The 27,498-nt window shown below is 42.3% G+C and overlaps 1 protein-coding gene and 1 long non-coding RNA gene across 10 annotated transcripts in view; one reads left to right on the top strand and one right to left on the bottom strand.

Moving 5' to 3' along the window:
• Positions 1–8,703, bottom strand: part of LOC124048389 (myosin-binding protein C, fast-type-like) — a 50,349-nt gene extending 41,646 nt beyond the window's left edge. For 6 of the 8 annotated variants that reach the window (XM_046369125.1, XM_046369121.1, XM_046369127.1 and 3 more), the window contains exon 1: positions 8,539–8,703. In XM_046369125.1, coding sequence (XP_046225081.1) covers positions 8,539–8,563 — 25 coding nt within the window. In that variant the 5' untranslated portion in view covers positions 8,564–8,703. The remainder of the gene's footprint in view (positions 1–8,538) is intronic. The other 2 variants (XM_046369128.1, XM_046369126.1) reach the window with 1 other exon arrangement.
• On the top strand, positions 1–27,498 carry LOC124048390. Of its 2 annotated transcripts, none has more exons than XR_006841208.1 (3): positions 1–130; positions 26,886–27,028; positions 27,359–27,498. It is a non-coding gene; the product is annotated as an uncharacterized LOC124048390 (long non-coding RNA). The 2 variants fall into 2 exon arrangements; XR_006841209.1 differs by lacking the exon at positions 1–130 and adding an exon at positions 22,088–22,161.

Here is a 27,498-nt window from a genome sequence, read left to right on the forward strand (position 1 = left end):
GGAGGCAGTGCTCCGTAACCCTAGGAGCACTGGAATGCAGCTGGCTGAAGACCTTGCACCTTGCAGACCAGGAGTACACAAGCCAAAGCAAGACGGCCACATGATCAAGACCGAGCCTGAGGACTACAAGGTACCTAGTCTAAGGAACATCGATCGGATCGTAGCCACACCACTGGTCTGATTTAATAGGGGTCAGCCAGCCCATACCCTAAAATGATTTAAAATATGTCCTTTTATTTATTTGTACCTTTTATTTAACTAGGCAAGTCAGTTAAGAACAAATTCTTGTTTACAATGACGGCCTACAGACAAACAGATACGGTATATTTAGTTACAGTCTTGCTATCTTTAGCTCAGAGCATGTGATCTACTGTAGCACTGGTGCAACATGGCCATACACAGACACTTATAAGGCTTCTTTTATGGACGCATCTGGAGGAATGTTTAAGCCTTGTGGTAAATCAATGTGATTTTAAATGACCGTCCTGATAATAGGATTTATTCATACAACTCATTTCTTTACTTTTCATTCGAGAAACGCTGTGTCGTGATGACAGGGAGGTCATTGGCACACTGTGTGTAGGCCAGGCGAAACAAAAGTCTACATTTGAATCCATTTTAAATCCAGGCTGCAACACAACAAAAAGTCAAGCGGTGTCAATACTTTTTGAACTTGGACTCAAAGGACCATTCAGTCACTGTCCCAATAGTTTTGGAGAATTGCATTGAATTGATTGCTTTTGAAGGCAGTGTTCCCAATATGATGTCACTCTTTCAAGACATACGAAAGAGTGACATCATATTGGGAACACTGCCTTCAAAAGCAATCAATCCAATGCAATTCTCCAAAACTATTGGGACAGTGACTGAATGGTCCTTTGAGTCCAAGTTCTTTTAATTTGGAGGGGCAGCTGTTAAAACCCCTCTCCCCCTCAGCTCGAGTTGATTACATTTATGGCCAGTCTGCTGCGTGAGAAAGGGCTCTCTCTGCCTTGGAGGTGTGAAGTGTCTGTTTATAGGTCACGCCTCTGACCTCTCAAGGGACCTTCCACCCACTAATCAGCCCCCCTTGACCTTGCCCACCTTGGCCTTGAGCCAATAGGAACTTTAGGCCGGGACTGATGTAATAGTCAGCCCATATCATACAATTATTTTAAATATGTACATAGAAACAGATACGGTAGATTTAGTTACCGTCTTGCTATCTTTAGCTAAGAGCATGTGATCTGGTGCAACATGGCCATACACAGACACTTCGATGGTGTCTTTTATGGCCGCATCTGGAGGACGATTAAGCCTTGTGGTAAATCAATGGGATTTCAAACGACAGTCCTGGTGATAGGATTTATGAATCCTACATGGGGGAGGCAGACATCTCTCCTGGTCTGTTGCCCTAACGACAACAAAATGTGCCACTGTCCCAATGCCTTTGGAGCTCACTGTGAGTTGCCATGGAGAGAGCCTTGGCAGAAGCAAGACAGATAAGGAGGTAAAGTGTAAACCTAGAATGGGGAGTCCCTTGACATATTCCACATTTTGTTGTGTTACAGCCTGAATTCAAAATTGATTCAATATTTTTTTTCCCTCAGACGTCGACACACAATACCCCATAATGAGAAAGTGAAAACAGATTTTTAGAATTTTTAGAAAATGTATAGAATTTTTTTTTTAAAGAAATATCTAATTTACATAAGTATTCACACCCCTGAGTCAATAATTTGTAGAAGCACCCTTGGCAGCGATGACAAGAGTGTGTCTTTCTGGGTAAGACTATTTCATAGCTTTCCACAACTGGATTGTGCAACATTTCCCCTTTATTCCTTTTCAAAATTCATCAAGCTCTGTCAAATTGGTTGTTGATCATTGCTAGACAACCATTTTCAGGTCTTGCCATAGTTTTTCAAGTATATTTATGTCAAAATTGTAACTCAGCCACTCAGGAACATTCACTGTCTTCTTGGTTAGCAATTCCAGTGTAGCTTTGCCCTTGTGTTTAAGGTTATTGTCCTTGAAAGGTGAATTCATCTCCCAGTGTCTGGTGCAAAGCAGTCTGAACCAGGGTTCCCTCTAGGATTTTGCCTTTGCTTAACTCCATTCTCTTAATTTTTTTATGCTGAAAAACTTCCCAATCCTTAATGATTACAAGCATACCCATAACACGATGTAGCCACCACTATGCTTGAAAATGTGGAGAGTGTGATGTATTTTATTGGATTTGCCCCAAATAAAAGACTTTGTATTCAGGACAGAATGTTTTTTGCAGTATTACTTTAGTGTCTTGTTTCAAACAGGATGTTTTTTTTGGAATATTTGTTAGTCTGTAGAGGATTCCTTCTTTTCACTCTGTCCATTAGGTTAGTATTGTGGAATAACTACAATGTTGTTGATTCGTCTTAATTTTTCTCCTATCACAGCCGTTAAACTCTTTAATTGAGCAGTTTCCTTCCTTTTCAGCAACTGAATTAGGAACGATGACTGCATCGTTCCCAATGACTGTGTGCGTTGATACTCCAGCCAAAGTGTCGTTAATAACGTCACCATGCTCAAAGAGATATTCAATGTCTGCTTTTTTCACATTTTTACCCATCTACCAATAAGTGCCCTTCTTTGCGAGGCATTGGAAAACCTCCCTGGTCTTTGTGGTTGAATCTGTGTTTGAAATTCACTGCTCGACTGAGAGACCTTACATATAATTGTATTTGCAGGGCACAGAGATGAGGTAGTCATTCAAAATCATGTTAAACACGTATTGCACACAGAGTGAGTCCAAGCAACTTATTAAGTTACGTTTTTTCCTGAACTTATTTAGGTTTGCTGTTTCCCAAGACATTTGAGCATTTCCTTTTTTAATAATTATGACATTATGGGATATTGTGTGTAGGCCTGCGAAACAAAATCAACATTTGAATCAATTTTAAATCCTAGCTGTAACACAACAAAAAGTCAAGCGGTGTCAACACTTTTTGAAGGCACTGTATGTCTTGAAAGAGTGGCATCATATCGAGAGAATGCCTTCAAAATCAATCAATTCAATGCAATGCAATATGGCCCAAAAAATGTAATAGTGGCAAGAGGTGGAATAACGATGTTTTTCGAGTGCCAACCTTTTCCTTTTTATGGTTTCAGGAAGTGCATTGCACAAGCCACGTTGAGGAAAACAAAATAAAGATGTACAGGAAACATGAGAGAGGATGATGGAGAGTTCATTTTGCTGCCATAATGTTTTGCAAAGATGAAAGGAATTGTGGCCAACAAACTGTCATCTCTACATTTAATTTGACATTTTAGCAGGAGCTATTATCCAGAGGGTTAAGTGCCTTGCAGAAGGGCATGTCAACAGATTTGTCACATAGTTGGCTCAGGGATTCAACCCAGCAACCTTTCGGTTACTGGCCCTATGCTCTTAACCACTAGGCTACCTCCAACCCTTTGCTCTCTCCCTATCTCTCCGCTTACGTTAAAAGCAGACCTGTCAAGTTTTTGAGAGAGGAGTTGGGAAAGAGTGGGATGAGAAACTAGTTCAAAGAGGAAGGGTTGGACTATATATTTTTTGAAAAAGTACAGATGAAAGATCTTAATTTGAGCCAGTTTGCTACAGCAGGAAAATAATCCTGGAGCAGGACAGTTTAATGGACAGTTTTGTCGGGGTTGATACATTTTCACGAGGGACATTTCTGACATTTCTAAGTGGATATTACTAACTTCAGAAGCCTTTTTAAACCTCAAATACACTACAAGATCCTACATCTGCAGAGACAGAAGGAGGATTAGATCATGATTTATAGCAAATTATATTGCAAGTTGGATACGATAAAACCTTATAGGCCGGCGTGATATCATATTAATGTGGGTGGAGTAATGTAGATGAGGGAAAAGGTTAGAGGTGAAGTCGGGATATTTTTAACTGGGAGAAGGGGGAAGAGAGAGATCAGTGATAAAAAGAAAGAAATGGTCTTGTGGTTACCTAATAATGGAATGACACAGAAATGCAAGAACCCCCCAAGGCATTGATAAGTAGTTTGAAGGACAAACGGGTCAAATATACACAGAGTAGATTATTCTGTATCCTGAGTAGCTAAAGTGACAGGCAGAAAAGCTGCCCCGATGTATGTCAATTGTGTATGAATGATTATAAACTGCATAAATACTTGGTACAAATTGGTATTTCCTGTTTAAAAAAACAACCCTTTATTGCAGAAGTTTGTTATTAAACTGGAATGTATTTTCACATTTTCAGAGTATTTTCATACTGAAATAAACTGTTTGTATCTGTCCTTCCAAATGATATTATATTTTGAGTTTTTTTTCTTCTGGTAAGCCTAATGTACAGGAACCCGTCAATCAGGGAGGGTGGTGGTTATTTGAGCTGTGCAGTCAAAGGTTAGCGGTTGAGTGAGGATGGAGCCAAGAAAGGTCTAAGATGGTGGCGGGGGTTCAGACGTGGCAAGGGGATATCATATCTATCTTAAGGCCCTAACCCCCGGTAAATTCAGGGTGAAAAAGGATGGCTCTGGGAAAACGAGAGTAGATGGAAGGAGGTGAAAGTTTATGGGTGTTACAGTGGTCACCGTTTCATAGGTGACCGACGGTAGGACAGGCATCTGGAAATCTTGGAAATGTGGTAATAGGCCTTCACAAAGGTAAGGAGCTGTGGGAGCTTCAAAACTTAGCAGTGCTTAATGTGTATTACATTTCAAGACTTCATAGACTGTCATTGAAGACTCACACCGTGTGAAAACAGACAGCGCTTACGTGTCAAAGAAATATAGAGATTTTCTGTCAGAGGAAAAAAGTGGTCGAGCAGCGACGACAGAAAGACAAGGCCAATCGCCCTGTCTTGAAATCAACGTGGTGTCTTTAAAACTCATTTCCCTCTCACATTCGGGTTTTCTAGTCCCTCTCTCAGGTTACCGTCAGCGTTGTGATTTACGGTAACACTTGGTCAACGTGGATGTTAAAACGGAGGACAGATCGCTCCTCAGAGGAGAGGAAGCCAACCATATATTGAAATCTGCCATAGACACACATCACTAAATATAGTGCTTGAAGTTTTATGACACGATTGAAGTCATGACATACCCAAACGTTATTGCGTTACTAAGTGTCAGTCTGACTTTGATAGGTAGGAAAAGTTGGGATTCAAACGCCATGATGCTACCAAGCTTATTTTCGTTATGTTGTCATCAGCTAAATGACATTATCATAAACAACAGTATATTTCCCAACTTTCCGACAGTCGTGCCAACTAACCAGGAAATGAAATCTTCCAAGACAGGCATTATTCCCAAAGTGTGCCTTCCCTCGCATGCATTTGTGTATAAATCAAAGGTCTGGAGCGAAACCAGCTAGCAAACGTGGAACAAAAACAAATGAAAGTAAACCTTGAAAGAAAATGTTTTCGTGTTTTTCAGGACAGGTGCAGAAAATGTGTGAATATCGGTGAGGTATATGCTTTTGTATGAGCTGTAATATTTGGAAAAAACTGAGGAGCGATTAAAATAAACATACTTCTGGACACGTAACTAGTAGCCTGAATTGACATAAGTGTTATGGCCACATAACAGATAGTAAATTATAGAGTAGATACAGTGCCTTGCGAAAGTATTCGGCCCCCTTGAACTTTGCGACCTTTTGCCACATTTCAGGCTTCAAACATAAAGATATAAAACTGTATATTTTTGTGAAGAATCAACAACAAGTGGGACACAATCATGAAGTGGAACGACATTTATTGGATATTTCAAACTTTTTTAACAAATCAAAAACGGAAAAAATGGGCGTGCAAAATTATTCAGCACCCTTAAGTTAATACTTTGTAGTGCCACCTTTTGCTGCGATTACAGCTGTAAGTCGCTTGGGGTATGTCTCTATCAGTTTTGCACATCGAGAGACTGACATTTTTTCCCATTCCTCCTTGCAAAACAGCTCGAGCTCAGTGAGGTTGGATGGAGAGCATTTGTGAACAGCAGTTTTCAGTTATTTCCACAGATTCTCGATTGGATTCAGGTCTGGACTTTGACTTGGTCATTCTAACACCTGGATATGTTTATTTTTGAACCATTCCATTGTAGATTTTGCTTTATGTTTTGGATCATTGTCTTGTTGGAAGACAAATCTCTGTCCCAGTCTCAGGTCTTTTGCAGACTCCATCAGGTTTTCTTCCAGAATGGTCCTGTATTTGGCTCCATCCATCTTCCCATCAATTTTAACCATCTTCCCTGTCCCTGATGAAGAAAATCAGGCCCAAACCATGATGCTGCCACCACCATGTTTGACAGTGGGGATGCTGTGTTCAGGGTGATGAGCTGTGTTGCTTTTACGCCAAACATAACGTTTTGCATTGTTGCCAAAAAGTTCAATTTTGGTTTCATCTGACCAGAGCACTTTCTTCCACATGTTTGGTGTGTCTCCCAGGTGGCTTGTGGCAAACTTTAAACGACACTTTTTTATGGAGATCTTTAAGAAATGGCTTTCTTCTTGCCACTCTTCCATAAAGGCCAGATTTGTGCAATATACGACTGATTGTTGTCCTATGGACAGAGTCTCCCACCTCAGATGTAGATCTCTGCAGTTCATCCAGAGTGATCATGGGCCTCTTGGCTGCATCTCTGATCAGTCTTCTCCTTGTATGAGCTGAAAGTTTAGAGGGACGGCCAGGTCTTGGTAGATTTGCAGTGGTCTGATACTCCTTCCATTTCAATATTATCGCTTGCACAGTGCTCCTTGGGATGTTTAAAGCTTGGGAAATCTGTTTGTATTCAAATCCTGCTTTAAACTTCTTCACAACAGTATCTCGGACCTGCCTGGTGTGTTCCTTGTTCTTCATGATGCTCTCTGCGCTTTTAACGGACCTCTGAGACTATTACAGTGCAGGTGCATTTATACGGAGACTTGATTACACACAGGTGGATTGTATTTATCATCATTAGTCATTTAGGTCAACATTGGATCATTCAGAGATCCTCACTGAACTTCTGGAGAGAGTTTGCTGCACTGAAAGTAAAGGGGCTGAATAATTTTGCACGCCCAATTTTTCAATTTTTGATTTGTTAAAAAACTTTGAAATATCCAATAAATGTCGTTCAACTTCATGATTGTGTCCCACTTGTTGTTGATTCTTCACAAAAAAATACAGTTTTATATGTTTATGTTTGAAGCCTGAAATGTGGCAAAAGGTCGCAAAGTTCAAGGGGGCCGAATACTTTCGCAAGGCACTGTAGTGTTGCAATCCATTTGTTGTGATGTCAGCTCAATTTGTTACATTTTTAAGTCTCATACAAATACAATTTCCGGGTTTGTCATGGTATCAATATATCAGAGCTTATAGTCAACATTTTGTATGTTTCTTTTTTTTAACCTTTTGAGGGGGCATATCTGTATGAAATCACAGAATGTGCCTTACACAGAACTGTACTATTCATTATTATTATTATTATTTTTATTTTTTTTTACAAAACTTCCCCCTGATACTGTACAATTTATTTGATAAAACTTAACGGCTGCTGAGTTTTCCATAGTAAAGCCATCACGTATGATCATTTACTTCCCATGTGCAAGAGCCTGCACTTTTAAACTTGTACACATCATCAGTTTCCTAGGGAATATGTAAGCTACACATCGCTTATGACTGCATCACCTGATTAGCTCATCTGATTCTGAACACATGCATTTGGTCACCCTATAGTGTCACACACCAATAGTAATTATCTGGATCAAGTTCAAGCTGTGCTGCAGTGACGAAACTGAGAGGGCAGTGAGGTTAGACCCCCTGTGTGTGTAGTAATTTCTCTCAGACAATCTAGTCCCTCAAACCACTTCCCTTGCACCTGCCATCTGTTCCCCTCTCCCATCTTCTGACATGACATACAGTATGTGCTAAGCTCTACCTCTACCAATTTTTTGGTCCTCTCCAACCTAAGATATGCAGTACATTTTCACATCAGGTTGTTGCTATCTGGAACCAAATTCCATGCAGTCTGGTTTAAGAAATGTACTGTAGCTTACTAACAGTATTATAAATGACATCAGTGTGCACTGTTTGGAAATTGCTCTGGCATTGAATGTATTTTCATTCACATTCAGTGCCGTACGCAGTCATATTAGCTATGCATTTGCTCAAAACAATCACTTTAGAAATTGTTTAGTAAATTGACAACTCTATTTGCTAAATTCATGAGAAGACAACAATTATGACAGTCAAATAAAGCATTTCTGTGAGGAATTGGGAGACACATCCCACTCCTTTCTCCATATTTGGATAGAGTTCGCTATGAAGTAGTCTTCACTAACAGTAAAGTAACTCTATGGACATTGACGGAAATACATATCAGAATGCATGTTCAACACTGCAACAATATGTCTACAGTACGCCACTTTTGCAGAACAAATGAACAATTCTCTAAATATCTAAAAACTATGTAAAAAACCCTTTTGCATTTGACAATTTAGCATTTTACACCCTCACATCTGAGATATGCATCCTCTAACAGAAACACTTTCCACATACTGACTCAAATGAATGATCCATCAGGTGCATACCTGCATCATCGGCGGCTTCAGGCATGACTATCCCAGTGGCTATCCCAGTGCCTTCTCGTCTCGGGCTGGAAGTTTGAGGGCTTGCTGTGCTTATTCCTTTTATTTCTCTGCCTCTCTCTCTCTCTCCCTCTCCCTCTCCCTCTCTCTCTCTTTTTATTTTATTCAAAGCTCTCCTGGCACTTAAGTCACCCACCCACCAGGGAGGAAGGTAGGGAGAAAGGGAGAGGGGGAGAGAGAGAAAGGGAGAGGCTGTCACTTGAAACCAATGAGGATTCCAAGGAAACGACGTGAGAGGCAAGAGTGATAAGGTGGGGGAGACAAGAGAGGGTGAGAAGGTGGAGTGGTGAAAGGGGTTTATTTTACCAAGGGATCGGTCGACGTATTAAACTTGTGGAATACTTGTCATGTTAGAGGGAAACTATGCTGTGAGCATAGCAACATCTGCTACTTTTCTAGCACTTTGTCTTGCACCTCGTGTATGTAACCGCTGCCCCAATCATCACCTCTCACACTACCATTAAGGGCTCAGATGCACCAATAGCGTTTGCTGGCCGAGAGTGCTTAGCACCTCTGAACGTAATCTGCTAACCCGAATGTGCACCAATTTAACATGTAGAATCAAGTGGAAAATGTTGGCAGTTTGAGGTCTACTGCGGGTGGTCCCTAAAACTAATGTTAGATCCACATTCAGGGCTATGTGTGCAAGCCTTAAATCACATGCAAAGGGCCTGACCCAGAGGCTAAAAAAAGCACCTCTGGGTTATGCTCTTTGTTTTCTTTCCTTCTTCCATTTCTAGTTAGATTTATTTTGTCATTATATTATGTCACATTATATAAAATATAGTGGGGAGGCAGGTAGCCTAGTGGTTAGCGCGTTGGACTAGTAACTAGAAGGTTCCAAGATCGAATCCCCGAGCTGACAATCCCCGAATCTGTCGTTCTGCCCCTGAACAAGGCAAAGAATAAGAATTTGCACTTAACTGCCTTGCCTAGTTTAAAAAAAGTAAGTATAGTATTTTAATGTACCATATTTATGTTAATGTAATAGGATACTTTTTCTTGACCTACATTTATATATCAGGGTTGGGGTTAAAGGTTTAAAACAATTGGGTGTTAATGGAAAAAGTGATGAAATAAATAGCTTCCACTTTTCAGTTTATTAAGCAGTCATTGGCAATATACTGTATGCCCTTTTTCAAATGCTACACTTGGAATTTCAGTTTACTTCCTGAATTGATGGCCTTCAATTCGAACTGACCCCAACCATGACACATACATGTACGTACTATATTCATTAATTTAGTTCCTATGTTTCATATCAGTGCTATTAATAGCCGGTGAATAAGCATACCCTAACAACTGGCCGGATGACCCCCTCACCACTCCTCCCCCTGATTAAAAATTAAAATGTTGTTTGTAAGACCATAAAGATTGAACAATATAGAATTCTTAATGACTTTCTCTTTCCCCAACTTTTGTTGGCCCATCGACATGGACAATTTAGCCAATCCAGTATTTCCTACTCATAACTTAATCCCCCTCCCCAGGCCTTTCTAAATGTACCAATAAGGCTCTCAAAAGCTATATATGCTATAATGGTCAACAGAGCCTGACCATACTGGATAGTGTAACTCTAGAACGGCACACTATCTGACACTTTCCCCTGTCTCCTATTCACTGACATCTAGTGGTTTAAAAGCGGGTCTGAAGGAATGTCTTCATTACTGCTCGTCACCGCCTCTTCAGCTGTGACTCCTCAGCTGTGACTCCTCGGCTAGCAGAATGCGACTGGCTTGACAGCTAGTGTCACCGTGGAGACAAGTCCCCTGCTGCTCAGCTCTCCCGTGAAACTGTGAAAGAAACGAGCACGACCGGCCCGGTGTGCCCACCGAGGGATATAGTTGCAGACAGGGCTGAAATGCACTGAGAGGAAGGGATAGAGAGAGAGAGAGAGAGAGAGAGAGAGAGAGAGAGAGAGAGAGAGAGAGAGAGAGAGAGAGAGAGAGAGAGAGAGAGAGAGAGAGAGAGAGAGAGATCGAGAGAGAGAGAGAGAGAGAGAGAGAGAGAGAGAGAGAGAGAGAGAGAAAAAAGAAAAGTGAGACAGAGGGAGGGACTTGATACCCTTTGTTCAACAGGCAGAGAGGTGGTGGGGTCACTATCAACTAACACCCCGAAGGTCCTCAAACTGACATTGCACACTTATGACCAGATCCGAATTGAATACACATGAGTTAACACGTTGCCTAAATGCATTGGTTTTCATCTGAGATTTGCACTAAAATGTGAGGTATGTGCAGAGATTTTACATTTGGGTTTGGCCCTTAAAGGGGATTGCCAAATCCATTTCAGGACTTTTAAAAGAATGACACTTAGCCATTGATTCTTGAAGAATATAACTTATGCATGAGCTTAGAACAACTGTCGTAATCCATCAGAACCCCAAATATAAGCTTGTTTTGTTTATTTCATTGATTGCAAACAATGTTCTTGTAAACAAATGCTGTATAGCCTCCAAACAACATATCATTTTTATCTCATGGATGGTCAGTCTCTGCATCCATAGCTCTGTTAATCAATTCGAGAGTGTTTACCAAAACAGGTGGCAGGGTTTCTGCTTTATTTTTCTTTGAAATACTAGCTCTAAAATCTGGATAAACTGACTAGATTGGTATGTGTCTGAAGATATGTACAGGACAATATTTTCCTAAAGTGTTTGATGATTTTATGTAACTCATTTATAGTATTTTTAAATAGTTGTCCCACATTCGTCATTTTAAAAATAGGAGAGGACAGAATTAGACCAACATCTTGTCGGAATTTGAACTTTACATCATGAAACCAATATAGCCAAAAGGAAGGAAGACCACCTATGTTTAAATGTAATTTAAGAAGAGATGTTACTATGCAGTGAAAGAGGTAAAAGAGACTGAGTGGAGTGGCTGACACCATCACCCTTTGACTGATCTTACATTTAATAGCCTGTACGCACAGCCATGAAGTTTACAGTGTGAATTAAATGTAAAATATTGCTATACTTAATTTTACTGTCCCTATTAATCCGGTATTTTTCTTTACTGTGTGACATAATTACCTAATAAATACTCGTGACCTGTATTTTGGATTCTTTGGAATTTGAAACATACTCTACATTTTCAAAGTGAAAGAAAATTATATTTTCCTAATTATATTTTCTAAATTAATACATTTAAAAAAACAAGATGTCTTACACCTTGTAATGCAGCCATTACAGCTGTGAACCATTTTGAATACGATTCTACCAACTTTTAGGGCAACGTAACCCCCCTCGTGTTGGCCCATGTTGACTCCAATGATTCCCGCAGTTGTGTCAAGTTCACCTGGTCAGTCTATAAAGTGTATTGGACTCCTCTGAGGTTGAACGGAATAGGTTTGACAGAATCTAACCAACGCTGGAGATGTCAGTCATTTACAGGTGATGGGATCTATATGTTCTCTGACTGTCCCAGCTTGCGTACTTTTGGCAGAAGGAAATGGAAAATATTGGGGATATTCCGGGTACCACAATACTTGGAAATCCTGAATATCAGGATATTGATAGACAGAGAAGCTTGTGTTTAAACTGGCTAAAGGTTGCTCTAACCACAGCCAAAAGAGTCATTGAGACACTGGAGGGAGAAGAACCCTCCCTCGTATAAGGAATGGTACATAGCCTTAGCAGAAACGGCTTCATATGAAAGATTGATTTATACACGGCAAAGTCAATCACTTTTCTGACATCTGGGGACATTTTCTCTCCGAGATAGAAAGAGAAAACAATATGTAATGGCCTGGTAGACTACAGACATACTGTACATAGATGACTGGTAGGGGTAGGGTCTTTTAATTAAAAGGAGAAAAGAGAAAATAAATGGGGGAAAAAATCATTGTGTTGTCATACATTTACATTTACATTTAAGTTATTTAGCAGACGCTCTTATCCAGAGCGACTTACAAATTGGTGCATTCACCTTATGGCATCCAGTGGAACAGTCACTTTACAATAGTGCATCTAAATCTTAAAGGGGGGGGTGAGAAGGATTACTTATCCTATCCTAGGTATTCCTTAAAGAGGTGGGGTTTCAGGTGTCTCCGGAAGGTGGTGATTGACTCTGCTGTCCTGGCGTCGTGAGGGAGTTTGTTCCACCATTGGGGGGCCAGAGCAGCGAACAGTTTTGACTGGGCTGAGCGGGAACTGTACTTCCTCAGTGGTAGGGAGGCGAGCAGGCCAGAGGTGGATGAACGCAGTGCCCTTGTTTGGATGTAGGGCCTGATCAGAGCCTGGAGGTACTGAGGTGCCGTTCCCCTCACAGCTCCGTAGGCAAGCACCATGGTCTTGTAGCGGATGCGAGCTTCAACTGGAAGCCAGTGGAGAGAGCGGAGGAGCGGGGTGACGTGAGAGAACTTGGGAAGGTTGAACACCAGACGGGCTGCGGCGTTCTGGATGAGTTGTAGGGGTTTAATGGCACAGGCAGGGAGCCCAGCCAACAGCGAGTTGCAGTAATCCAGACGGGAGATGACAAGTGCCTGGATTAGGACCTGCGCCGCTTCCTGTGTGAGGCAGGGTCGTACTCTGCGGATGTTGTAGAGCATGAACCTACAGGAACGGGCCACCGCCTTGATGTTAGTTGAGAACGACAGGGTGTTGTCCAGGATCACGCCAAGGTTCTTAGCGCTCTGGGAGGAGGACACAATGGAGTTGTCAACCGTGATGGCGAGATCATGGAACGGGCAGTCCTTCCCCGGGAGGAAGAGCAGCTCCGTCTTGCCGAGGTTCAGCTTGAGGTGGTGATCCGTCATCCACACTGATATGTCTGCCAGACATGCAGAGATGCGATTCGCCACCTGGTCATCAGAAGGGGGAAAGGAGAAGATTAATTGTGTGTCGTCTGCATAGCAATGATAGGAGAGACCATGTGAGGTTATGACAGAGCCAAGTGACTTGGTGTATAGCGAGAATAGGAGAGGGCCTAAAACAGAGCCCTGGGGGACACCAGTGGTGAGAGCGCGTGATGAGGAGACAGATTCTCGCCACGCCACCTGGTAGGAGCGACCTGTCAGGTAGGACGCAATCCAAGCGTGGGCCGCGCCGGAGATGCCCAACTCGGAGAGGGTGGAGAGGAGGATCTGATGGTTCACAGTATCGAAGGCAGCCGATAGGTCTAGAAGGATGAGAGCAGAGGAGAGAGAGTTAGCTTTAGCGGTGCGGAGCCCCTCCGTGATACAGAGAAGAGCAGTCTCAGTTGAATGACTAGTCTTGAAACCTGACTGATTTGGATCAAGAAGGTCATTCTGAGAGAGATAGCGGGAGAGCTGGCCAAGGACGGCACGTTCAAGAGTTTTGGAGAGAAAAGAAAGAAGGGATACTGGTCTGTAGTTGTTAACATCGGAGGGATCGAGTGTAGGTTTTTTCAGAAGGGGTGCAACTCTCGCTCTCTTGAAGACGGAAGGGACGTAGCCAGCGGTCAGGGATGAGTTGATGAGCGAGGTGAGGTAAGGGAGAAGGTCTCCGGAAATGGTCTGGAGAAGAGAGGAGGGGATAGGGTCAAGCGGGCAGGTTGTTGGGCGGCCGTCACAAGACGCGAGATTTCATCTGGAAAGAGAAGGGAGAAAGAGGTCAGAGCACAGGGTAGGGCAGTGTGAGCAGAACCAGCGGTGTCGTTTGACTTAGCAAACGAGAATCGGATGTCGTCGACCTTCTTTTCAAAATGGTTGACGAAGTCATCTGCAGAGAGGGAGGAGGGGGGGATTCAGGAGGGAGGAGAAGGTGGCAAAGAGCTTCCTAGGGTTAGAGGCAGATGCTTGGAATTTAGAGTGGTAGAAAGTGGCTTTAGCAGCAGAGACAGAGGAGGAAAATGTAGAGAGGAGGGAGTGAAAGGATGCCAGGTCCGCAGGGAGGCGAGTTTTCCTCCATTTCCGCTCGGCTGCCCGGAGCCCTGTTCTGTGAGCTCGCAATGAGTCATCGAGCCACGGAGCGGGAGGGGAGGACCGAGCCGGCCTGGAGGATAGGGGACATAGAGAGTCAAAGGATGCAGAAAGGGAGGAGAGGAGGGTTGAGGAGGCAGAATCAGGAGATAGGTTGGAGAAGGTTTGAGCAGAGGGAAGAGATGATAGGATGGAAGAGGAGAGAGTAGCGGGGGAGAGAGAGCGAAGGTTGGGACGGCGCGATACCATCCGAGTAGGGGCAGTGTGGGAGGTGTTGGATGAGAGCGAGAGGGAAAAGGATACAAGGTAGTGGTCGGAGACTTGGAGGGGAGTTGCAATGAGGTTAGTGGAAGAACAGCATCTAGTAAAGATGAGGTCGAGCGTATTGCCTGCCTTGTGAGTAGGGGGGGAAGGTGAGAGGGTGAGGTCAAAAGAGGAGAGGAGTGGAAAGAAGGAGGCAGAGAAGAATGAGTCAAAGGTAGACGTGGGGAGGTTAAAGTCGCCCAGAACTGTGAGAGGTGAGCCGTCCTCAGGAAAGGAGCTTATCAAGGCATCAAGCTCATTGATGAACTCTCCGAGGGAATCTGGAGGGCGATAAATGATAAGGATGTTAAGCTTGAAAGGGCTGGTAACTGTGACAGCATGGAATTCAAAGGAGGCGATAGACAGATGGGTAAGGGGAGAAAGAGAGAATGACCACTTGGGAGAGATGACGATCCCGGTGCCACCACCCCGCTGACCAGAAGCTCTCGGGGTGTGCGAGAACACGTGGGCAGATGAAGAGAGAGCAGTAGGAGTAGCAGTGTTGTCTGTGGTGATCCATGTTTCCGTCAGTGCCAAGAAGTCGAGGGACTGGAGGGAGGCATAGGCTGAGATGAACTCTGCCTTGTTGGCTGCAGATCGGCAGTTCCAGAGGCTACCAGAGACCTGGAACTCCACGTGGGTCGTGCGCGCTGGGACCACCAGATTAGGGTGGCCGCGGCCACGCGGTGTGGAGCGTTTGTATGGTCTGTGCAAGCTGTTATGGAGATGGGGAGGGGGTTGTGGGTGAACAATTTAAAGTTTGTTTCCTTTTCTAGCTTCTTTATTGTATTTATAGTCACGTCTGTCAGGTTATTGCTTAGTGTTAAATGTATTTCAATTGCGTTGTTATATTGTGAAAGGAAACAATAAAAAGTGTAATTACAACCAACAAAAAAGGGCAGGTGTTCGTAATGTTTTGTAAACTCAGTGTATATCCTTTTTTTGTCAAAATTGCTCAAGCTCAGTAAATTTGGTTGGGAATCAATGACGGACAGCGATATTCAAACCTGGTCCCATATTTTCAAGAACACTCAACACCTCTTGGAAAGCCATTCTGGTGTGCCTTTATTCATTTGTGTAGTTGTACACTGAAATATAAAACTTGATCCCAGGGTTAGGTTTCCAGAAGACTGAGGTGGGTTTTCCTCTAACTTTTTACCTGGGCTTTACTCCTTTTATATATTTTTTATCTGGACAAACTCCCCAGTTTCTGCCAATGACAAGCATACCCATGACTCTGTATTGTGTTCAATTTGAATTGAATTGTCTTGCAGTATTGCCTTATTGCAAACAGAACAAATTATTTTGAGTGGATTTTTCTTTAAATCAGGCTTCCTCCCTGTTACTTTTTCATACAGGCCTGTAATGTGGAATGAAGGCAATGTTGCTGATCCCCCCCATGTACATTTTGGGGGATTTAGGCAGCAAAATGTGAAGGGGTGTGCAAGAGGTGTGTAGACTTTCACTAGTGACTAAGTATTGGGTATCTATTGTTACCACACAATGCTATGGTAAATGTCAGGTGAGTACTGTGTGAGAAACAAAAATGTTTTGAAAAGATACCAACAGTATTGTTGTGTTGCATTGGTATCCAAATCACTGCAATGAAAATGTAGGTACACTCCACGTCAGTGATTCTTAAAAACCTCTTAAGGATCGGACACGTTCTTCCAATTTTTGCCTAAAACGACATAGCCAAATCTAACTGCCTGTGGCTTAGGAACTGAAGCAAATATATGCATATTCTTGATACCATTTGAAAGGAAACACTGAAGTTTGTGGAAATGGGAAATGAATATAACACATTAGACCTGGTAAAAGATAATACAAAGAAAAAAACATACATTTTGGTATTTTTCCATCATCTTTGAAATGCAAGAGAAAGGTCACAATGTATTATTATTGGTTAATTGATACATTTTCAAGTCCATAACTGTGCACTCTCCTCAAACAATATCATGGTACTATTGTACTGGAATAGCTGTAAATTGGACAGTGCAGTTAGATTAACAAAAATGTAAGCTTTCTGCCCAGTCAGATATGTCTATGTCCTGGGAAATGTTGTTGTTACTTACAATCTCATGCTAATCACATTAGATCAACCGTCCTGCAGGGGGGCCACCGATCCTGTAGAGGTTAATTAACCAAACCTAATAGATTCTGGTCTTATTCTTCGTAGTTTCCAGTCTAACTAGTCACCTAATCAGGTTTCAGTTATAACCCAGATGCAGACAGTGTCGAAGAAACAAACGTTTATTTCTAGTACAGGGGCAGGCAAATGCCAGGTCAAAGACCGGCTGAGGTCAGTAATCCAGAAGGGGTGCAGAAGTTCCAGAATTGCAGGCAGTCTCAGGGTCAGGTCAGGCAGGGGTCAATAATCCAGTGAGGTGGCGCAAGGTATAGAACGGCAGGCTCAGGGTCAGGGCAGGCAGAACGGTCAAAGACTAGAAAACAGGAGCAAGAACAGACAGGCGCAGGGGAACAAACGCTGGTAGGTTTCGCAAAACAAAACAAACTGGCAACAGGCAGAGAACACAGGTATAAATACACAGGGGATAATGGGGAAGATGGGCGATGCCTGGAGGGGGGTGGAGACAAGCACAAAGACAGGTGAAACAGATCAGGGTGTGACACACACAAGATTGTACAATCTCAAAATATGGTTAAACGGTTTCCTGCACATTCCCATCCACCTTATGCTTCAATACCAATTTTCCAGTTGCATAAAGTACCAGCCAAACGTTTGGCCACACCTACTCTGTATTTTTACTATTTTCTACACTGGAATAATAGAAAAGACACCAAAACTATGAAATAACACATATGGAATCATGTAGTAACCAAGAAAAGTATTAAACAGAACTTTTAAAGTTGCTTCAAAACCATCAAGCGCTATGATGAAACTGGCTCTCATCCGGACTGCCACAGGAAAGACAGAGTTACCTCTGCTGCAGAGGATAAGTTCGTTAGAGAGTTACCAGCCTCAGAAATTGCAGCCCAATAAATGCTTCACAGAGTTCAAGTAACAGACACATCTGAACATCAACTGTTCAGAGGAGACTGTGTGAATCAGGCCTTCATGGTCAATTTGCTGCAAAGAAACCACTATTAAAGGACACCAATAAGAAGTGACTTGCTTGGGCCAAGAAACACGAGCAATGGACATTAAACCGGTGGAAATCTGTCCTTTGGTCTGATGAGTCTAAATTTGAGATTTTTAGTAACAACCACCGTGTCTTTGTGAGACGCAGAGTAGCCATCCCATCTGGTTTGACTATCATTTGTTTTTCAACAGGACAATGACCCAAAACACACCTCCAGACTGTGTAAGGGCTATTTGACCAAGGAGAGTAATGGAGTGCTGCATAAGATGACCTGGCTTGCACAATCACCCGACCTCAACCCAATTGAAATGTTTTGGGATGAGTTGGATCTCAGAGTGAAGGAAAAGCAAGCGTCCGACCTTGACAACAGCCAGTGAAATTGCAGGGCGACAAATTCAAAACTACAGAAATCCTGTAATTAAAATTCCTCAAACATACAAGTATTTTACACCATGTTAAAGATAAACTTCTTGTAAAATCCAGTCACAGTGTACAATTTCAAATAGGCTTTACGGCGAAAGATCACCAAACAATTATGTTAGGTCAGCACCTAGTCACAGAAAACCATACAGCCATTTTCCAGCCAAGGCTAGGGCTCACAAAAGACAGACATAGCGATTAAATTAATCACTAACCTTTGATGATCTTCATCAGATGGCACTCACAGGACTTCATGTTACACAATAAATGTGTGTTTTGTTTGATGAAGTTAATCTTTATGTCCAAAACCCTCATTTGAAATTATGTCCAGAAATGCATTGTCTCAAAAAAAACATCCGGTGAAAGTGCAGAGAGCCATATCAAATAACATAAATTCCCATCATAAGCATTGATAAAAGATATGTGTTAAACATACGAATACAGAACTTCTCCTTAATGCAACCGCTGTGTCAGATTTCAAAAAGGGTTTACAGCGAAAGCACACTTTGCGATTATGTTAGGTCAGCTCCAAGCCACAGAAACCCATACAGCCTTTTCCAAGAGTGTCACAAAAGTCAGAAATAGCATTACAATGAATCACTTACCTTTGATGATGTTCATCTGGTGGCACTCCCAGGTCTTCATGTTAGACAACAAATGTTTGTTTTGTTCGATAAAGTTAATCTTTATGTCCAAATACCTCCGTTTTGTTGGTGCGTTTAGTTCAGAAATCCAAAGGCACAATGCGTGCTCTCAACACCAAGACGAAAAGTAAAAAAAAGTAGAATTAAAGATGGTAGAAACATGTCAAACGATGTTTAAAATCAATCCTCAGGTTGTTTCTGTCATAAACAATCAATAATATTTCAACCGGACAAAAGCTTTGTCAATGGAAAAGGTAAACAAGAAATGCATGGTTCATGTCTGGAAATTTCCACTGTCCTCTCATTGAAAGTGGTGTATCTCCCTCATTTTTCAGATTAAAAGCCTGAAACAATGCCTAAAGACTGGTCACATGTTGAAGAAGTGAACTGGGTCCTAAGTCTTTGTATGGTGGATAGGCTTTCATTGGAAAAACAGCCTTTCAAAATAATAGTACTTCCTGGTTGAATTTTCCTCAGGTTTTCGCCTGCCATATCAGTTCTGTTCTGCTCACAGACATCATTGTAACAGTTTTGGAAACTTTAGAGTGATATTTATCAAAATCGTTATCCAAATCTACTAATTATATGCATAACCTAGCTTATGGGCCTGAGTAGCAGGCAGTTTAATTTGGGCACGCTTTTCATCCGGAGGTGAAAATACCGCCCCTAGCCCAAGACAGACTAACTGGGTCAATTGGATTAACTTCTTCATGTGGCGTCACCTTACACCTTGGTTGGCAACATTAGATTTTCTGTATGTCTCTTTCCCCCCATTAATCAGTAGTGTTGACACATCAGTGTGATGCCCAGCCACTGAATCTCACATTACAGATGTGTCCATGTCCTAGTTTTTGTTTTATTGCGATGCTTTACACGATTAAGGTTACAGGAGTTTCAAATGTCCTAGCTAACCTCATTGTTTCTTTACGTGTTTACCCATAGTTGCCCATGCTCAGACCATCCATGGAAAGTTGTCTTACAAACAAGTCCTCGATGTAGGTAAAGTTCCCCAGGTTCTATACAGCGGCTCTTGGAGGTCAATGCTTGACTTGGTCAATTGGATGAACTACTTCATGTGGTGTCACCCCACGCCTTGGTTGGCAACATTTGATGTTCTGTATGTCACTTTCCCACCCATCCACCAGTACTGTTGACACATCAGTGTGACATTACAGAAGTGTCCATGTTATAGCTTTTTTAGAGAGATGCTTTACAGGAGTTTCAAATGTCCTAGCTAACCTCATCCACTCAACTTTCCTTCGATCCAGACACCCCCAAATGCCCCCACCTCTTCTTCTCCAAGGGTGTAAAAGTCTACCCCCTTAAGGGCATGTAGCATCTATTCCTCAATGCCAGAAACCCATATAATAGTAACTTAGAGCACCCCAAGAAAACCTCCCCAAATTACAAACTCTTAAATACATTTTTTATATTACTGTAATATTGTTCTAAAAGTTTGGTTTGAGGTTTTCTTCAAATCAGCTCTAACTTCGGGAAAACAATCCCACAATGGCCCCAATGGCCCCATAATGGCCCCATAATGGTGGAACAAACTCCCTCACGACGCCAGGACAGCGGAGTCAATCACCACCTTCCGGAGACACCTGAAACCCCACCTCTTTAAGGAATACCTAGGATAGGATAAGTAATCCTTCTCACCCCCCCTTTAAGATTTAGATGCACTATTGTAAAGTGACTGTTCCACTGGATGTCATAAGGTGAATGCACCAATTTGTAAGTCGCTCTGGATAAGAGCGTCTGCTAAATGACTTAAATGTAAATGTAAAATAATCAGCATCACACAGTGAGGAAATATAAATACATGCTCACCCTTCATATACTCAAAAATATATATATATATATATTGTTGGTTAGTAGTATGGAGCTAACTAGCAATTGCATTATTATTCATCAAGAAGGCCAAGCTTTGTGTGATAGTAGGATGTAACAACACTTGTTATACAAATGTGAGTATGCCTATATGGTCACGCAAATTAAACACTTCATAAAAAGTGAGATACACTTGTGAGGAAGAGGTGGGAAAATTGGGCAATCTACGGGGCACATTTCATCCTTGAGAACTTCCACGGCTATCAACAACGAAAGGAGGGCTTCAGCAAAACACTGCTGTCCATACCAACAACGTGGCTTATAAAGTACCACAAACAGCCAGCAGAGACAAAGCATTACCAGGGCCTCGCCGGGTAAGAGAAACGAGCTGGCTTACTACCTCTATGCTAACGTTAGCTAGCTGTAGAGCTACCACATTTAGCTCACGTCTTCCATCTAAATAACACGGATTGAAGCTGAAGTAACACACACGCTGCTGCCATGTATTCGATTGTGGATCTGCTGGCATTTTGGAGAAAGTAGCCAGGTATTCTTAATTAAGAGCGGGGGGGGGGGGGGATTTTGGTCAATGGGATAGTTGATTTCGGGAGCTTGCATGAGTTGTGTTTTGGGAGCCGCTGTCTGCGCACTCTGTGTGTGTGTGGATCGGCTCCCGGGGGAGTTTTCTATAGAGCAGCGTTTCTTAATGTATGTGTCGGACCTGTTGATGGTGAGTCGCGACGTAAATGTAGAATTATTTCATTCATTTCTGGAATTGATCTGGCCAAGCTGCAACTGAGAACTCGTTTTTGAGCGCGCTCTCTGCTCAGTTTGGTAGCTGCGCGAGAGGGAGATACCCACGTGCTTTGCGGTTTTACCGGATTTTTTTTTCCTGCTGTTTTGTTGAAGATCACTCCGCGACCCACACGCTGCAGCGCTGTCGCACTGACTTGTTATCCCCACACGCCATCATGAAATGGTCTCATTCTAGCCACGAGTTCCGACAGATCTCCGTCGTCATGGAACTCCAAATACACTGGTGACTTTCTGTCTCCGTCTTACAAACTCTGAGAAATAATGAGGAGCGCCCACCACGTGTAACTGTGTTGTATGTGTCGAACTGCTGTGCTTTATCTTGCCCAGGTCGCAGTTGAAAATGAGAACTTGTCCTCAACTGGCCCGCCTAGTTAAATAAAGGTGAAATAAAATAAATAAAAATGTGTTTTGTGTGGTGAAGTGCTTAGTAATGAGTCTCAAAATGAACACGTTAATAAAACGACACGTCCTGATCAAACATCCAGGCACAACATGACGGTGAACCCAGGGAGTTCTTTCAGAACAGGGCAGAATGCTTCAGGAAACAGTGCTTCGAAAGTGGGAAAGTAAGTCAACTAACAAGGCATTGTTGTCATTTTATAACAGGTGATGATAAGCAGAAATAAGGGAGTACTATCTCATAGTCGTAGATGTGAGTTTCTCTTTCAAACAATCCCCATGGCCTTGTAACGTTACACAGCTAACGTTAGCTAACGTGCAACCCTAGGAAACGGTACAGATGAAGATGAAAAGTGATCAGGCCTACTGTACATTTTACTGTAGAAATGATTGTTGAAAACAAGTCTAGGTTGGAACTGTTGCTGCTACTTTTTTATCCTGAACTGGAATAAACTGATTGACGCAAGATGCTTTTTGACGCAAACACTCACACAGTTCTGGGTTGCTCATCTGCAGCAGGAAGCGGTCTGCCTGACTGAGAAAGCAGTAGATGTTCTGATCCAGTTTGGCACCACATAACTATGCAAGTCAGGGTTCTCAAGTACAGAAACAGTGTCAATGCTGAGCATGACCTCAGTGTTGCACTGTTAAAAACGAAGCCCAGAATAGACATGCTAGTTGGAAACTTCAACCAGCCACACACCTCTCATTGGGACTGTGTGTATGTGTGTGTTTTCTTGTCTACATCTGTGTGATGTGATCAATCAGTTTATTCCAATTCAGAATAAAAATGGTATTTTAACAGCAACAGTTCCAACCTAGACTTTCTTTCAACAATAATTTATCTAGTATTTTTTATCTGTACTATTACTTAGGGTTGAACGATCAAAAAGCATGTGTGTGTGTGTGTGTTCAGTTATACATCTGTGTGAGGTGATCAATACATTTATTTCAGTTCAGAATTAAATTATTTATTGTATTTTAACAGCAACAGTTCCAACCTAGACAGGTATGTCAGAGTGTTGTTAATGGGGAAAAATAAACATGAAAATATATTTATGGGTATTTAATTATTTGTGTTTGTCTATACTGCATTTTTTTTAGGCATAAGGGCAACGAAATGTATTGACATTTACAAATAGTTGCGTATTTTCCTACGCTTGGGTCCCAGGAAAACACAGAATTTCTCATTTGGGTACCAGGCTGAAAAATTGTAAGAACCCCTGATATAGAGCCTTCCTGCGGGCTAAAATGAAATGGAACACTTTGGTCTTGCATCTGATCACAGATCTGTGGTCATTTTGGAGAAGTCCTGGAGAAGTCCTGGAGAAGTCCTGGAGACAGGCTTTATTTCGTGGATTGTGGATGTTGTTAATTGGGAAAGTATATATTTTTTAAATCTTAGAATCAATGTTGTTAAAGAGGTATCAGCTAACGCTAGCTTGCTATAGCTAGCTATCCTCTTCCATTTCTGAATTAATTTGTGGCTGTTACTTTCTAGCTGGTAAAATGAGTGAGCTAGATTTTGTTTGTGTACTGTCATATGTCGATAGTATAGGTGAGTTTGTCACTGGTATGGAATATTACATATGAGATAAAACCAGGGAGAGAGGGAGGAGAGAATTCACTTTCTGTTTCATTTGCTCCTGGCTTGATCATATTCACTCAAATACTTTTTTCCACATGTACACTGAACAAAAATATAAACCCAACATGCAACAATTTCAACGATTTTACTGAGTTACAGTTCAAATCAGTACATTTATTAGGCCCTAATCTATGGATTTCACATGACTGGGAATACAGATATGTATCTTTTGGTCACAGATACCTTAAGACAAAGGTAGGGACGTGTGGATTAGAAAACCAGTCAGTATCTAGTGTGACCACCATTTGCTTCATGCAACGCAACACATCTCCTTCACATAGATTTGATCAGGCTGTTGATTGTGGCCATTGGAATGTTGTCCCACTCCTCTTTAATGTCTGCAGAGTTGCTGGATATTGGCGGGAACTGTAACATGCTGTCGTAAGCGTCGATCCCGAGCATCCCAAACATGCTCATTGACTGACGTCTAGTGAGTACGCAGGCCGTTGAAGAACTGGGACATTTTCAGCTTCCAGGAATTGTGTACAGATTCTTGCAACATAGGGCCATGCATTATCATGCTGAAATATGAGGTGATGGCAGTGGATGAATGGCATGACAATGAGTCTCAGTATCTTGTCTCTGTGCATTCAAATTGCCGTTGATAAAATGCAATTGTGTTCGTTGTCCGTAGCTTATGCCTGCCCATACCATAACCCCACCGCCACCATGGGACACTCTGTTCACAACGTGCCATCAGCAAACCACTCACCCACATGACGCCATACTGCCATCCCGGCACAGTTGTAACTGAGATTCATCCGTGAAGAGCACACTTCTCCAGCGTGCCAGTGGCCTCAAAGATGAGAATTCCCAGAACTGCCGTCAGGTCAAGACCCTTGTGATAACGACGAGCATGCAGAGACGGTTTCTGACAGCTTGTGCCAAAATTCTTCGGTTGTGCAAACGCACAGTTTCATCAAATGTCTGAGCTGTCTGGATAGCTGGTCTCAGACGATCCTGCAGGTTAAGGAGCTGGATGTGGAGGTGATGGGCTGGCGTGGTTACATGTGGTCTGCGGTTGTGAGGATGGTTGGACATACTGCCAAATTCTCTAAAACAACATTGGAGGTGGCTTATGGTAGAGAAATTAACATTAAATTATTTGGCAACCGCTCTGGTGGACATTCCGGCAATCAGCATGCCGATTGCAAGGTGCACCTTGTTCTTTAATGAGCAAGCTGTTTAATCAGGTTCTTGATATGCCAGGGCTTGGGGGTAGAAGAAGCTGTTTAGAAGCCTCCTGGACCTAGACTTGGCACTCCGGTACCGCTTGCAGTGTTGTAGCAGAGAGAACAGTCTATGACCAGTGTGGCTGCAGTCTTTGACAATTTTTAGGGCCTTCCTCTGACACCACCTGGTATAGAGGTCCTGGATGCCAGGTAGCTTTGCCCCGGTGATGTACTGGGCCGTACGCACTACTCTCTGTAGTGCCTTGCGGTTGGAGGCCGAGCAGTTACCATACCAGGCAGTGATGCAACCATGCTGTCGATGGTACAGCTGTAGGATCTGAGGACCCATGCCAAAGGTTTTGTCGTGCCCTCTTCAAATCAGTCTCTATTTGTGTCCTTGGTCAGAGCCTAACATATGGAATGTTCTTATAAAAGTTTCCTAGCCATGAAGTTACCAAGTGTCTATATTTTATTCCTTTACCCTCATCTTTACAGTTAGGAAAACAACTAAATGTGGCAAGACTGCAAAGAAACAAAAGCAAGTAAAGGACACAATACAGAATTTAAGCCATGCTCTAAAACATGCTATGTTAAAAACAACCTAAATATAGGACAGAACACATGCTGGGTTATCTTGGCCCAGTTGGGTTGTTAGGATTACCCAAACATGGGTAAATGTAAGCATTAATTGTTGTTTTTATAACCATCAGTTTAGTTGACCCAGCATCTGGATATTTTCTTTATGAAATCCATTGGTTAATTTCAGGTGTGGCTCATTAGGGTTTTTTACATTTTATTTTATGGAACCTTTATTTAACTAGGCAAGTCAGTTAAGAACAACTTATTATTTACAATGACGGCCTACCACAAGGAAAAAGACCTCCTGTGGGGACGGGGGCTGGGATTATTATTATTTATAAAAAAAAAAAAATAACATGTAAATATAGGACAAAACACACATTACAACAAGAGAGACAACACTACATAAAAAGAGACCTAATGGTAGCAACAAAACATGGTAGCAGCACAAAACATGGTACAAACACTATTGGGCACAGACAACAGCACAAAGGGCAAGGAGGTAGAGACAACAATACATCACGCAAAGCAGCCACAACTGTCAGTAAGAGTGTCCATGATTGAGTCTTCGAATGAAGAGATTGAGAGAACTGTCCAGTTTGAGTGTTTGTTGCAGCTCGTTCCAGTCGCTAGCTGCAGCGAACTGAAAAGACGAGCGACCCAGAGATGTGTGTGCCTTGGGGACCTTTAACGGAATGTGACTGGCAGAACGAGTGTTGTATGTGGAGGATGAGGGCTGCAGTAGATATCTCAGATAGGGGGAGTGAGGCCTAAGAGGGATTTGTGAGTAAGCATTAACCAGTTGTGTGGCTTTGAGAATTATTTTTGGCCACCCACAATGTCATTCCTGTTCATCATGTTAAGTTTGTACACGGCAAAGTTAAATTTTCCTTTAATATTTTTGCACATTAGAATATATACAGTACATCTATAACATTATTATTTACGTATCCCAACATTGAGCTATGCATAGGCTCTTGAGAAACTCATACACTTGTGTAAGCCTCATTAAAGTTTCAATAGTGTCAGTGTTCAACCGTAACATGTGCTAACAGCAGAACAGATGAACCGGAATTACATATACACTCACGGGTGGTCAAAAAGAACGATCTGAAAGCCACGCCCCTACTAAGCTACACCTCCAGTTTTATCATCTGACCCGCTGGGTCATATGTCAATAACCCAGCCGTTTTTAAGAAAATAACCCAACTAAGTGACCCCCCCCAACCCAGCGTTTATTAGAGTGTAGAACAGATATTCATTTGGATTAGTATAATGAGTAAATGTGTTGCACATTGATGTCAAATTCCTCTTATTCCCGTTTGACACTTTCTCTTCCCTCTAGTCACAGAGAAAGCACCTGTCTATGACACCCAATGTTCCAGAGCCAACATGCCGCGCTTCTAAAACATAAGGATGTGCACCGTTTTCAGCAAATTTGTTCAAATATGGAATAATATGAATGCATTTGCCCCATTTTTCTTTCATCTAGACTGGATCAACCTGTCTCTGAATGACGAGACAGCCAATAGGATGCTGTGGATTTCTGAGGACAGGGCCAAGGTGTCTTGTAGGGGAGATGATATCATGTGAACCGTCCTGGACAGTCCAAAAATATATGCATACTCCCCTCAGGTAACTCTTTCTTCCTATTTATTTTACTAGGCAAGTCAGTTAAGAACAAATTCTTATTTTCAATGACGGCCTAGGAACAGTGGGTTAACTGCCTGTTCAGGGGCAGAACAACAGATTTGTACCTTGTCAGCTCGGGGGTTTGAACTTGCAACCTTCCGGTTACTAGTCCAACACTCTAACCACATGGGTTTCCTCACAATGCTCGCGCTGCAGTATAATGCACATATTATAGCACATGAATACAGGTTTGCATAGTGTTATTTTTATATTACCCTTATCACGAACAGCACTGTTGTCTTATCTATCATCGTATCTATCTTCCTCTTACAGGGGATTTGGGGCTTTAGGGGCTACTGGGAGGTGGAGTACACATGATGGGTGGTCATCGGCACCACATATGAAGGAGCAGGGAGGCGAGGAGGGTCAATGCTGGGACGCCCAGTGGCCTGGGGAAGAATGAGGAATTCCGG

The sequence above is a fragment of the Oncorhynchus gorbuscha genome, linkage group LG11 (assembly GCF_021184085.1).
Source record: "Oncorhynchus gorbuscha isolate QuinsamMale2020 ecotype Even-year linkage group LG11, OgorEven_v1.0, whole genome shotgun sequence".
Classification (NCBI taxonomy): domain Eukaryota; kingdom Metazoa; phylum Chordata; class Actinopteri; order Salmoniformes; family Salmonidae; genus Oncorhynchus; species Oncorhynchus gorbuscha.